Raw genomic sequence first — 11,463 nt, 5'->3', positions numbered from 1 at the left:
TTCCCGCGGGGCCTCAGCCCGACCGGGCGCTCCCCCGGCCGCCGCGACGACGCGGCCCCGGGCCCGGGCCTAGCGCCCTCGGCCACCCTGGTGTCGCTGTCGTCCGTGTCCGACTGCAACTCCACGCGTTCGCTGCTGCGCTCCGACAGCGACGAGGCCGCGCCGGCCGCGCCCTCCCCGCCGCCCTCGCCGCCCGGCACCAACCCGCTGGTGGACCTGGAGCTGGAGAGCTTCAAGAAAGACCCCCGCCAGTCGCTCACGCCCACCCACGTCACGGCCGCGCGCGCAGTGAGCCGCGGGCACCGGCGGACGCCGTCAGACGGGGCGCTGGGGCAGCGGGGGGCGNGCACCGGCGGACGCCGTCAGACGGGGCGCTGGGGCAGCGGGGGGCGCCTGAGCCCGCGGCTCCCCGCCCTGGTGAGTGAGGTGCCCCGCACCCAGGGCGCTGAAAACGACCCTCCTCCCCTGCCCCCACCAAGATCCAAGGTCCCAGCCCAGCAGCCACCCCCTCAACGCCAGGGCGGCCTCCAGCTTAGCATGGGAGGAAGGGTCTGTGTGCCCAGGGTCCTCACTGCTGGGGGCATTGTGGGTCCCCAGGTGCTTGAGTCCCGGGATGCAGGAGAGGTGGCAAACCTCAGTGCCTCCAGGGGCCAGGCGGGTGACATTCGTGGCAACAGTAACGACTATAGCGAACACTCCTGTGCTAGATGGTTCCCTATGCATTTATTAACAAGGACAAAAACGATCAGCATAGGAGTCAACTACCTACTACCAGGCACTGTTTTATTTAACCCTCGCCTAGGGAGGGAGCTGCTGCCCTGCCCTCCAGAGACAGTGCTATGCCTCAGGTCTCTCCGCCGGCCTGTGTCCGTGCACCCAGCACCTGAGAGGGGAGTTGGGGGGATGAGGGCTCTGTCTAGAGGGGTGACAAGGGAACAGGCTCTGACGGCTTAAGGAAGATGCTCAGAGTGGTTCCCAGATGAGTGAGCGATTAGGAGTGCTCAGGGCCTAGGTTAAGGTCACACCTCGGCTGGAAAGCGGGCCCAACATCAGCAGGTGTTTCAAAAGAAGTCAGAAATTCCAATTCTCATGTAAAGGTCCTGGCTTTCCAATGCCACCCTCTGGCCCTCCCCATTGACCTCATCTGATCCTCTCTTACCAGGCCCTCGAGACCCCCTGGACTTCCCCCGCCTGCCCGACCCCCAGACCTTGTTCCCGACCCACCGCCGGCCCCCCGAGTTCCCTGGCCGCCCTACCACCCTGACCTTCGCCCCAAGACCCCGGCCGGCTGCCAGCCGCCCCCGCCTGGACCCCTGGAAACTGGTCTCCTTTGGCCGGACACTCAGCATCTCGCCTCCCAGCAGGCCGGATACCCCAGAGAGCCCTGGACCCCCCAGCATGCAGCCCACGCTGCTTGACATGGACATGGAGGGGCAGAGCCAGGACAGCACAGTGCCCCTGTGTGGGGCCCATGGCTCCCGCTGAGGCCCACCCTCCACCGCCCGCCTGGGCAGCCATGAATGTAGCGCCCCAGGCCCCACCCCAGCCAGCCGTGCCACAAGGCGGGGAGAGGCCCTGGGCAGGATACTCACTCTATTTATTGGGGAAGGGGGAGGGGGTCACTTAATTTATTCCTTTGTACCCCAGAGGGTGGGGCCCTGTGCCTACCCTGCAGTGGGGGGGGAGGGTGGGCAGGGATACTCAGGGACAGGGCATCATAGGGATTCGGCACAAAATGCAGCATTAAAGGTAACCCCTGCCCCCTACCACTCTTGGCTCTGTCTTTCCCCAGCCCAGGCCCTGATCCTGGGTCATCTCCAGGAGGGCACCCCCACCCCCATCCCACACTTCCTCCCCAAGCCTCTGGGTTTCTGAGCTCCAGAGGGCAAAGCCCGGGGCCCATGTTCCCTCCCTGGTCCCCACAAGAACACCACACAAAGCGGTTATGGTCACCAGTGACAAGTGCTTTACCAGCAAACACACGAGTCGGGGGAAGTTACACGGTGAGGTGGGAGTGGGGGGAGGGAAAGCCCCCTTGGTTGGCCTTAGCCAACGACATCCCGTGCCCCGGCCCCGGCCCCACTGTCTTCCCCCTGGAGGCCGCAACGGTTCATCTTGAGCTGAGTCAGCTGGATGTACCGGAGGACGTTGGTATCTGTGGGTGAGGTGGGCACGGCATTATCTGGGGGTCCTGGGCCAGCGGCTGACATCTGCACCACGGCAGCTCACACCTCATTGTCCCCAGCCTTCAGTGGCTCCTCCACACAGCTGTTCGTGCCAGAGCCCTTCTCCCAAAGCCCCAGCCACAACAAGCAGAACGGGGCCTTTCACACCTCCATGCTTTTGCTTTTGCTGTGACCTCTGCCAGGAATGCCTCTGCTCAGAGACGGCTGTCATACTTCTGCCCACCTTCCGATAACATCTGCAAGAAGTCTGTTTCCTCTAACCCTCTCATCAGGAAAACTCATCTTGCCTCTGCTCCCACAGCCCTGGGTCCTGCACCTGTTCTGCTCCCTTGTCATTGGCTCTCAATATTGTGTCTGTCCCCGCCCCCCCACACACCCTGACTATGATGTCCCTGAGGGCAAGCAACAAGCCTCCAGCTCTGCCAAGCATCCCCCTCCCCAACTCCCGACCCCACCCCTGCAAATTTATTAGCCTTGTCCGTCCTCGGGTCTGCCTACCAGCAAATGCTCCGCGAGCAGTGGGTGGGTGAAGAGGTGAATGAATAGGTGAGTGGGTGAATGGGTTAGTGAGTGGATGAATGAGAATGAGGGTGGGTGGAGATGGAGGGTGAGTGGGTAGGGAGTGGCTGAGTAGGTGAGGAGGAGGCTTCGATGAGTCAATGACTGAATAGATGGGAGGTGGTTGGGTGAATGTCAGGGGAACATGGGGGGAGAGGAGGGGTGAATGAATGGCGGGTGAGTGACTGAGTGGGTGTGTAAGGAGTAGGTAGATGGATAAGTAAATACTGGGGAGGAGGCACAGCACTCGCTCGAAGCAGCGCTGCCCTGATCCTTCCTTGTCTCCTTGCTTCCTCTGGCCCTCACCTGTGGGCTCCCGGCTGCGGGCCTCCTGCAGGTAGCGCAGCGCGCGTGCATAGTCGCCCAGGTGGTAGAAGGCAATGCCGGCGCGGTAGGTGGCCTTGAAGTTGCCCTGCTGCTTCTCCAGGACCTTGAGACAGTACTCACGCACCCGCTCATAGTTCACCAGCTCCGACTGCAGCAGGCAGGCTGTGGGGACACCGGACCGGTGCTCAAAGAGCCTGGCGGCACCCCCAGACCCCACCTGACTGCTAGGAGCCAGCCTTTCAGGCTACAGGAACCCCCCAGCCCTTATCCGTCGCTGAGCCGGGCCTAAGGGTCAGGCCCCCGGGGCCGCCGATCTTCTGACCAATCAGGATAGAATCAATCTGCGCCGCCGCTAGAGGGAGCGAAAACACAGACAGGCGCTCCCGGGTGATTAGCGGGGAAGTTTCTGCAGGGGAGAGTACTAAAGGCGATCTCAGGTGAGGGATGGGGCGTTGAATCGCTAATCCAGGATAAGATTTTTCTCACCTGAGATTCGCAGGTGACAGCCCAAAGCCCATTTCTTGCATCCCAGCCCTTCCATCCCTGTGTTCCCCTACATCCTGAACTCCTCTCCTTGATAAGCCCCAGGTTCTCTCTTCACAGACCTCAGGTCTGGGCCCTTCAAGCCTCCAGCCCCCCGCCCAAAGCTTCATGACTGCCCGTCACTCCCCACCTTTCTCCGTATGCATCCTCTGCGCCCCCCCGACGGCCCCATACCCGTGAGAGAGTCATAACATTCCACCTCCGTGTTCTCCACCAGGCGCCGCTGCTCCTCGCTGAGGCGGGCTGGCCCCGGGCTGCTGGCGGGCCCGGGGGCGGGGGCGGACAGGCCTCCAGGGCGGGCCCCCTGAGCCGCCTTCAGCTGCAGCAGTGCCCGATGATACTTGCCGATGGCTTCCCGGAACTTCTTCTCTCGATAGCAGCGCTGGCCCTCCGCCTTGAACGCCACGGCAGCCCGCAGGCTGCTGTCGAGCGCCGCGCCCAGGCCCCCCGACGGCTCGGGGGCAGGGCTGGACCGAGCCGAGCCATGGCGGGGGCCCGGGGCCGGCGGGGAGAGGGCGGGAGGCGGGCGCGGCGGAGGCTCCGGGGCAGCGCTGAGCATCAGCACCGGGGACAGCGCGCCGCGCTGCATTGTGGGAAACTCCTGCGGCCGCCGCTGCAGCTACCGCATCGCCCCCCGCGGGGCCGGTCCCCACCCTTTCTCCGCCCCCGCACCTCCGGCAGCCGACTCCGCCTGCCCCCTATGGGTCTGGAGAAACCCCTCAGGACTTTCCCTTCTATCCTCCAAATCTGCCCCAGCCCTAGTTCTCCAACTGGCCTCTCCCTTCTTCTCACTTACCTCCCACCCTCCTGCCTGCTCTCCTCCTCCCTGCCCAAAGCTCCCAAAGCTTTCTGGAAGGAAAAGACAAGTCTGGGGGAAAGAGCCGGAAGATACCAACCTCGTGGAAAGCCCTAGGCATTTCACATATTTAGATAAGAACACGGGTTATAGGCTTGGGCTGCCCAGATTCAATTCCCTGCTCTTCTCAATAGTTGTAGTACTTGGACAAATCACCCAAATTACCTGGAACTCTATATCCTCATCAGTACCATAGGACAATGATAGCATCTTGGAAACTCATTTGTTTATCTATGCAACAAATATTCACTGATATCTTTTCTGTGCTCAACTCTGGTCTGGGTGATGCCAGGAAAGAGCAGGGACTGAGAGAGCCTCAGCCCCTACCCTCACTGAGCCCCTAGTCCAGCGGGGAGACAGTCCAGTGACCAGACAGTGACAGCACCGATGGACTAGCCTGGGAAGCTCTGGCAAAGTGGCCAGGGTGGGACGGGGAAGGCACAGGCAGTGGGTCGAGCCCTGCATGGGGGAGGCACACGGGCTGTGAGGACCCAGAGGAGGCGCCTGCCCTAGACTGAGGTGGTGAGTGAAGGCTTCCTGGAGGAGGGGATAACTCAATGAACAAAAGAGATCTGCTTCTTGCCCTCCTCGAGCTCACTGTCTGGGTAGGAAAAACAGTGGGAATGCAGACAAGCGACAGTCCAGAGTGAGCAGCACAATAATACGAGAGTGTACAGAGAAGGAAGCACGTGAGAGGCTTTTAAGGGAAAAACAGGGTGAACGAGATGGTTGATCTCCAACCCTCCTTAGCTGCTCACTTGGTGGTGGGACCTTGGCTTCCCCCTTGCCTTCCTTCTGGGTAACCTGGGAATAACGAGTGAGTTTACTTCAGAGTAGTCGTAGGGACTGAATTACGTTACGCAGATAAAGCAGTTAGCATGGGGCCTGGCACAGGAATGGACAGTTAACAACCCCCGTTTCTCATCACCCGTGAGACTGTGAGGTCTGTGATCATAAGTGCATGGCTGAGTCAGCATCCATGTAGAGTTGCTGAAGGAATAAGTGAATGGATAACTTTATGTGCTTCATGTATTACCACCCTCTCCCGCTCCCTGTCAGACCCTGGCTTGGGCCTCAGCCCCAAGCACCAAGCACCTATTTCCACTCTCCCCTCCCCCTGCCACTGCACATCCTCTTCCTGGAGGCCACATGGCAGGTCCCACTCAGCAGGTCCAAACCTGAACACAGCACCTTCCATCCCAACGGCAATATTTGCTTCCATCTCTTATCGAGCTTTGCTGAATGAGTCTCTCTCCCTCTCTGGTCCTCCAACCATGAACATCTCCAGGGCAAAAACTTCCTCCTCTCTTGCACCTCCAAACCTAGGCTTGGTTAAGAGTCTAATATTCCTGAGGTTGAATTCCTGAGATCACCCCAGCCGTGTTTTTAGTTAAAAAACGTGGAGGTCCATCGGTTTATAACAAATATTTTCTGAGCACCTGCTAAATAGCTAGGTGCTGGGGTTCGGCAGAAATGGGGGACAAGTGTGCCTAGCTCGCAGTCCTGCTAGGATGCAGTGCTAGCAACTCCATAGGACCTACTAGGTGTCAAGCACTGTCCTAAAGCTCTACATCTCTATTAACTCACACCCACAGCACACCTCTAGGAGACCGGGGCTGCAATTTATACCCATTCGCACCGTGGCACCCTAGGGATTAAGTAAATCAGATCCCATTTATAGAACACATGCTATCCAAGACCCATACTATCCCAGATTGATGACTCCCTGTGATGTGCTGGGCTTGTGCAACCATTACAAAATATTGAATTAGTTGCTAACATATGGAAGTAGAGATACTTATGGAATTGTAGATTTTCAACTTCACGTGAACAAAATCTGAAACTCTGGCAACATCGACGTAGCATTCCTTATGACTGGGACAGCTTCCCACAGTCCCCATCCCTCCCAGTTTCTTCCCGACTCTGAGACGGAGAACCACTCAGCTTGCAGCACCTCTGTCCATTTATCTCCAGCAGGCAGTCGCGCCAGGGATCCTAGTTCTAGCTCGCGGAGGCGCGCTTGCGGAAGTCCGCCAGTGCCCCCTAGCGGAGGGGTCCAGAATTTGCAACGTATCTCCCGGCCGCCATTAAGGGACTCGGTAAAGAGCATCCAATCAGAAAGATGAGAGGCCTGGGAAGTGACCAATCAAAAGCGAGACAGGGGTCGGAATTCGCCCAATGAGGACAGAGAGCGCTCAAAATTAAAAACAACAACAAAAACAACAAAAACCTCTTTTATTGAAGTGGGAAACGGATACACACGGACAGTCTTTTTTGATGGGGTCTCCCGGCTTAGGGAGGCCCGGTCTGGGGGCGGCGGAGCAGGCGGGCGGCGGCGAGGCTGGTGCCCTGGCGCTGGGGCCGCGCGTACTTGAGGAAGATGGCGGCGCGGCCGGGCGCGGGGCCTCGGAGCGCGGCGCGGGCCATGCACGGCTCGAGCGGGCGCAGCTCTGCGGGGCTGCGGCGGGGAAACGAAGAAACTGAGGCGCGGGCAGGGGCAGCGGTGAAGACGACCTGTTCTCGGAGCTGGGGGCGCGAGGCTGAGAAGACTCGTTGACTGGGGTCCCCAAGGACCGTTCAGGGGCTCTCTCGAGCCAGTGGAGAGCCGGAACCTCGGGGAGGGACGGAGCGGGGCTGAGGATGCACAGACATCCAGCTGTACCCCGGAGGATGGGGGATGGACTGGGAGAAAAGAGGACTCACCCTGGCCTCCAGTGACGTGGTTAACAGGGAGGGGGGGCGCCCCTCTGGCAGGTGAAGGGACACCCCACTTGGGGCCAGCAGGGGAGCTGGGGGACTCGAGGTTGGCATACCGCTCATTCTCAACCCTGGAACGCAGTTAGGATCTTCCACCCAGGGGCAAGGTTAAGGGTCCCCAAATCTGGACAAACACCTCATTCTCTGACAGCCCCCAGACTAGGCAGACACACCATTTTCTCGCATCCAGAAAAAAAAAATCAAGTCTAGGTACCCCCTCCCCGCCATGGTCTCTCATTCTCGGAGACGGGAAAGACTGGCAAGTAGGTTCCTGTAGCCACAGAGGCCCTCCCCCGGAGCCATACCTGTAAAGCGAGGGCTCGAGGCCGGAGCCCGCCCCGTCGAGCAAGCGGTGCGCCAGGCTCAGCGCCGCAGCTGCGCGCCGACCGGGCTCCCACCCTGCGGCCTCGGCCTCCAGCAGAGACAGCTCCAGAAAGTAGGTGGCAAGTAGCATCACCTGCCAAGCCCCCGCCCCCGGGGAGGTCAGGCCACGCCCCCACCCGCGCGGGTCTTTCTCCCCCCGCCCCCGCCCCGCACCTGGGGGCTGCTTCCGGCCAGCGCGGCGAGTAGCCCGAGGCAGAGTAGCGGACCCGGGTGGTGCAGCCGGAAATCCAAGCGGCTCAGGATGCGGCGCTCGGCGCGCAGAAGCTCGGCCCGCGAGAAGGAGCCAGCGCCCAGGAGGCAGAGGGAGGCAGACTGTGGATGGCGGGGAAAGAGGTGGGAGAGTCTTGGACCCCGGCTGGTTGCTCCCTGCCCTGAGGCGCGCCTGGGATCGGTTCAGTCTCCGTTCTGAACCTCGATTTCCTGGTCTGTAAAATGGAGCTATTGATTTGTTGTGTGGAAGCCACGGAGAGCAAAGGCTTCAGAACAGAAAGACCTGGGTTCAAGTTCAAACCCTACCATTTTCACACCGTGTGACATGGACGTCACTGAAACACGGAGTTTCCTCGTCTATAACACGGAAGTATGACTCCGTGCGTCACCAGGCAGCTCTGATAAGGCTCCCTCTAACTAGTGGAGCACTACAGCGACTATAACTATTCAAGACTGAGTCCAAGTCCCATCTGCTTTGGGCAAACGTCTCCCTCTCTCTGGGTCTCCTCCTCTGCTAAAAGGACGCATTGGAAGCCCTGGCCTCATACAGATATGCTGGGATTCCAAGAATAAGTAAAGCGCTAGCTCGGCATACAGGTGTTCCATCTATGACGCGACGAGCGAGGGTTCCACCTTCCCAAGCCCCACTCCAGAGAGTACCTCGGGAAGCACGCACTCTTCCATTTTGCAGGCGACGAACAAGCAGGCCACGCCCAGCAGCTGCAGGCGGTGTAGGCGCACTCGGCGGGCGCGCAGGTAGGCATCGAGCAGGTGCACCGCCAGGTAGAGCGTGTCCCCCGCCAGGCCCAAGTACTCCTGGGGAGGGACGTGAGTGACCACCAGGGCTCTAGGCTGCGACGCGGGCTCAGCGCTGCCCCCTGCCGGATACGTACGTGCACCTGGATCAGCCAGTCCACCACTAGCGCGCGCATCTCTGGGGTCACGGTCCGGGGCAGGGCGCTCCAGGGCAGCGCGCGGCACACCTGCGGTTGGGCAGGAACGGCCTCACTCTCCACACGTGCCTCGGCTTCTCACCTGAGCTCCAGCCCCAAGTGCAGCAGCCTCCTCGCACCAACTGGACCAAGCGTGAGCGCCACACTGAAACTGGCCTCCAACGTCTTCTCCAAATGTGCTTCTATTCCTTATCCGAATTAGAGCCTTGGACTTGTTCAGGACGCCTCCCCACTCCACCTCTCCAATCTGTAGCCCCCATGGCCATGGCTCCTCCTGAGCATCTCCCCCCTGGGTATCCAGACCACTAGTGGTCACCAACCCTCAACCCATCCTCCTCAGAGCACCCAGAAGGGTCTTTCTAAAACACAAAACTGGCCAAGGAACTCCCCAGCTTAAAACCCTTCCACGGCTTCCAGTACCCTCAGGAGAAAACCCTAATTGCTAGCTCTCAGGCGCCACCCCCTACACCAGCACCACCTCTTCCCCCTCTCCCTTCACAACGCACACTCCAGCTACACCAGCCTTCTCTAGCCCTAGACTAGGACAGGCTCACTCCTACCCCAGGGCCTTTGCACTTATGCACCGTTCCCTCCACCTGGAATGGTTCTTCCCCAGGTCCTTGCATTGTTGAAACCTCAGCTCAAATTCCCTGGACTTTTCCTCTACAGAATTCTCCCTGCACCCACCCCGCTATTTGTCAGCACTTTATGGTCCTCGTAGTATTTTCAGTCTGGAGACATCTGGTGTTTCCTTTTGTGTTCTGTTTGCCTTCCTAGGCTGCTGGCCCCACAAGGGCAGGGATTCCTCTCTGGATCACACCTGCATCTCAGTTCCTAACAGAGTCCCTGGCTGGGGGGAGAGACTCCCACTTCAGTTTCTGAAACGACTGCATCCCTGCAGTATTTCTTCGGACAGTTTCTATCCTGTACAGGTATCTGCAGGTGACCGGGCGTGCACTTTGGTCTCCCTTCTGCTATTACCGCCTACGTTTGCTTGGTTGTCCACAATGAGAGCGGACTACGTTGTTCATCACGGCATCCCCAGGGCCTAGAATATGCTCAGAAATAATTGTTAATAAGTTGCCAAGGGTTTGTAAACGAATACATGCGAGGGACGAGTAGAAGGGGCTGCAGGCAGGTGAGAGTTCGGGAAGGCTTGTGGAATGGGTGTTGAGCGAGAGGTCAGCTTTCGCCTCGTCCAACCCGAACCCCTCTGCTGCCCTCCGGGGCGCGCTCACCATGACTTCGGCGAAGATGTCCCCAGCGTACTCGCGCTCTCCCTCCAGCCCCAGTGCGCTCAGCGCCTCCGCCAGCCCCGGCGGCGCGCACGGCCCAAGGGGCCTCTCCCGGCGTCCTGGAGACACGCTCGTGCCCTCGGGGATGCTGTCGGAGCCTGGGGCGCTGGGAGGGGCGGGGGAGGCGGCGGCGGGACTCTGCAAGGGCGAGGGGTGCGGGTCAGCGCCTGGAGGGAGGCCCGAGCCCGGAGGCGGGGCCCTGGCGGCTGCATCTCACCAGCATCCTCCACGCTGGCGTCGGGGAACCAAGCCGAGCGCCCCTCTTCCTGCTGGAGCTAAGGATCTGTGGCGGGAGCTTTAAATTGTGCCTGCACGCATGCGCGCTGAGCACGCCTCACAGGGGCAGGTGCAGAGGTGATGGCGAATGCTATGCAGGTTGGCTCTGGCCCCTCCAAACCTAAGGTCAGGCAGCTGGAGTCAAATCCTCTTCCTGCTACTTATCATGGGATCAGAAACAGCCCCTCTGAGGCTCCCTTTCCTCAGCTGTAAATTAGGGATTATTTCAAAACTAGTAAGACAAGTGGCCAGCGATGGGTCTGGACTAGCACGGCGACCTCCTCACTTCTCCCCGTTTCCCACCCCCATTGTCTGTTCCCCCAATGCAGCCAGAAGGGATCCTGCACACACCCAAGTCAGAGCACTCTGCCTCCGTTCATAACTCCATCGTGGCTCCCATCCCCCTCAATTTGAAAGTCCATGAGGTCCTTTATTATCCTCCCACCCATCCCCACACACCTTTGAGTTCATGTCCCAACCCTCCCCCCAACTCGTGTCTCTCCTGCCCCACCAGCCTCCAGGCTCATTCTCACCCACATCAGGCACGCTCCTACCTCAGGGCCTTTGCCCTTGCTGTTTCCTTTGCCTGAGATGCTCCTCCCTCAGACATCCCTCATTCAAGGTATTTACTCAGATGCTACCTACCCTGTGAAAAAGGCTATCCTGAGAATTTCCTATCACCATTCTTTGTAACTTACTCTCTCCTTAGCACTTACAGCCCGATCTTATTTACTGTCTCCCTCCTGATGAGAATGTGAACCCCAGGAGGGCAAGGCTTGTCTGGTGTTTTGTTTTGATTTTTGTATTCCCAGTGCCTAGAACGGAGTTTGGCACGTGGCAGGTACTCAAGGAATATTTGTTGGATGAGTAAGTGAACAGGCTGGACATAACTTAGAACCGTGGCCTGGAAGGGCCTCTCTGAGGAGGTGATGTTGGAGTGAAACCTGAAAGGCAAGGAGCCAGGAATGCAAAGGGAGGGGAGAATATTTCAAGTGGTGGTAACAGCATGAGCAAAGGCACTAAGGTAGGAAAGGAATTGCTATTTTCAAGCACCGGGAGGTTGGCAAGAGTGGAAAAGCCAGCAAAGGAATATGAGATGCTGAACCAATGACTTCCTG

General features: G+C 59.3%; 3 protein-coding genes across 5 annotated transcripts in view; 1 reads left to right on the top strand and 2 right to left on the bottom strand.

Moving 5' to 3' along the window:
• Positions 1-1,766, top strand: part of MAP3K10 (mitogen-activated protein kinase kinase kinase 10) — a 17,438-nt gene extending 15,672 nt beyond the window's left edge. Inside the window, exons 9-11 of one of the 3 annotated variants that reach the window (XM_034638136.1) lie at positions 1-345; positions 393-417; positions 1,163-1,766. The exon at positions 1-345 is cut by the window's left edge and continues 224 nt beyond it. In XM_034638136.1, coding sequence (XP_034494027.1) covers positions 1-345; positions 393-417; positions 1,163-1,485 — 693 coding nt within the window. In that variant the 3' untranslated portion in view covers positions 1,486-1,766. Of the gene's footprint in view, positions 362-392; positions 418-959; positions 969-1,123 lie in introns of all 3 variants that reach the window. The other 2 variants (XM_034638138.1, XM_034638137.1) reach the window with 2 other exon arrangements.
• Positions 1,767-1,943: 177 nt separating this feature from the next.
• On the bottom strand, positions 1,944-4,356 carry TTC9B (tetratricopeptide repeat domain 9B). The gene is made up of 3 exons (XM_011230440.3): positions 3,789-4,356; positions 3,051-3,233; positions 1,944-2,155 (listed from the first exon to the last, which is right to left on the bottom strand). Exons 1-3 carry the CDS (start codon positions 4,201-4,203, stop codon positions 2,046-2,048), a joined length of 708 nt encoding a protein of 235 aa, XP_011228742.2. The 5' UTR covers positions 4,204-4,356; the 3' UTR covers positions 1,944-2,045.
• Positions 4,357-6,700: 2,344 nt separating this feature from the next.
• Positions 6,701-10,293, bottom strand: CCNP (cyclin P). The gene is made up of 7 exons (XM_034638452.1): positions 10,287-10,293; positions 10,013-10,207; positions 8,715-8,804; positions 8,482-8,637; positions 7,765-7,923; positions 7,533-7,684; positions 6,701-6,928 (listed from the first exon to the last, which is right to left on the bottom strand). The coding sequence occupies exons 1-7, from the start codon at positions 10,290-10,292 to the stop codon at positions 6,763-6,765; spliced, it is 924 nt and encodes a 307-aa protein (XP_034494343.1). The 5' UTR covers position 10,293; the 3' UTR covers positions 6,701-6,762.
• Positions 10,294-11,463: the final 1,170 nt, after the last annotated feature.

This window comes from Ailuropoda melanoleuca, chromosome 12 (assembly GCF_002007445.2).
Source record: "Ailuropoda melanoleuca isolate Jingjing chromosome 12, ASM200744v2, whole genome shotgun sequence".
Classification (NCBI taxonomy): Eukaryota; Metazoa; Chordata; class Mammalia; order Carnivora; family Ursidae; genus Ailuropoda; species Ailuropoda melanoleuca.
The sequence above is the reverse complement of the archived record's forward strand: the minus strand, read 5'-3'. Positions and strand labels throughout refer to the sequence as shown.

What these genes read in the sequence shown, in the direction of transcription:
- TTC9B (XM_011230440.3), bottom strand. Translation starts at nt 4,203, where the DNA reads ATGCAGCGCGGCGCGCTGTCCCCGGTGCTGATGCTCAGCGCTGCCCCG. An exon ending in ATGTTATGACTCTCTCACGG is followed by an intron (nt 3,234 to 3,788) that starts GTATGGGGCCGT and finishes GTGTCCCCACAG; the next exon opens with CCTGCCTGCTGCAGTCGGAG. An exon ending in CCGCAGCCGGGAGCCCACAG is followed by an intron (nt 2,156 to 3,050) that starts GTGAGGGCCAGA and finishes CCTCACCCACAG; the next exon opens with ATACCAACGTCCTCCGGTAC.
- CCNP (XM_034638452.1), bottom strand. An exon ending in AAGAGTGCGTGCTTCCCGAG is followed by an intron (nt 7,924 to 8,481) that starts GTACTCTCTGGA and finishes CGCCATCCACAG; the next exon opens with TCTGCCTCCCTCTGCCTCCT. An exon ending in TGGCCGGAAGCAGCCCCCAG is followed by an intron (nt 7,685 to 7,764) that starts GTGCGGGGCGGG and finishes GGGGCTTGGCAG; the next exon opens with GTGATGCTACTTGCCACCTA.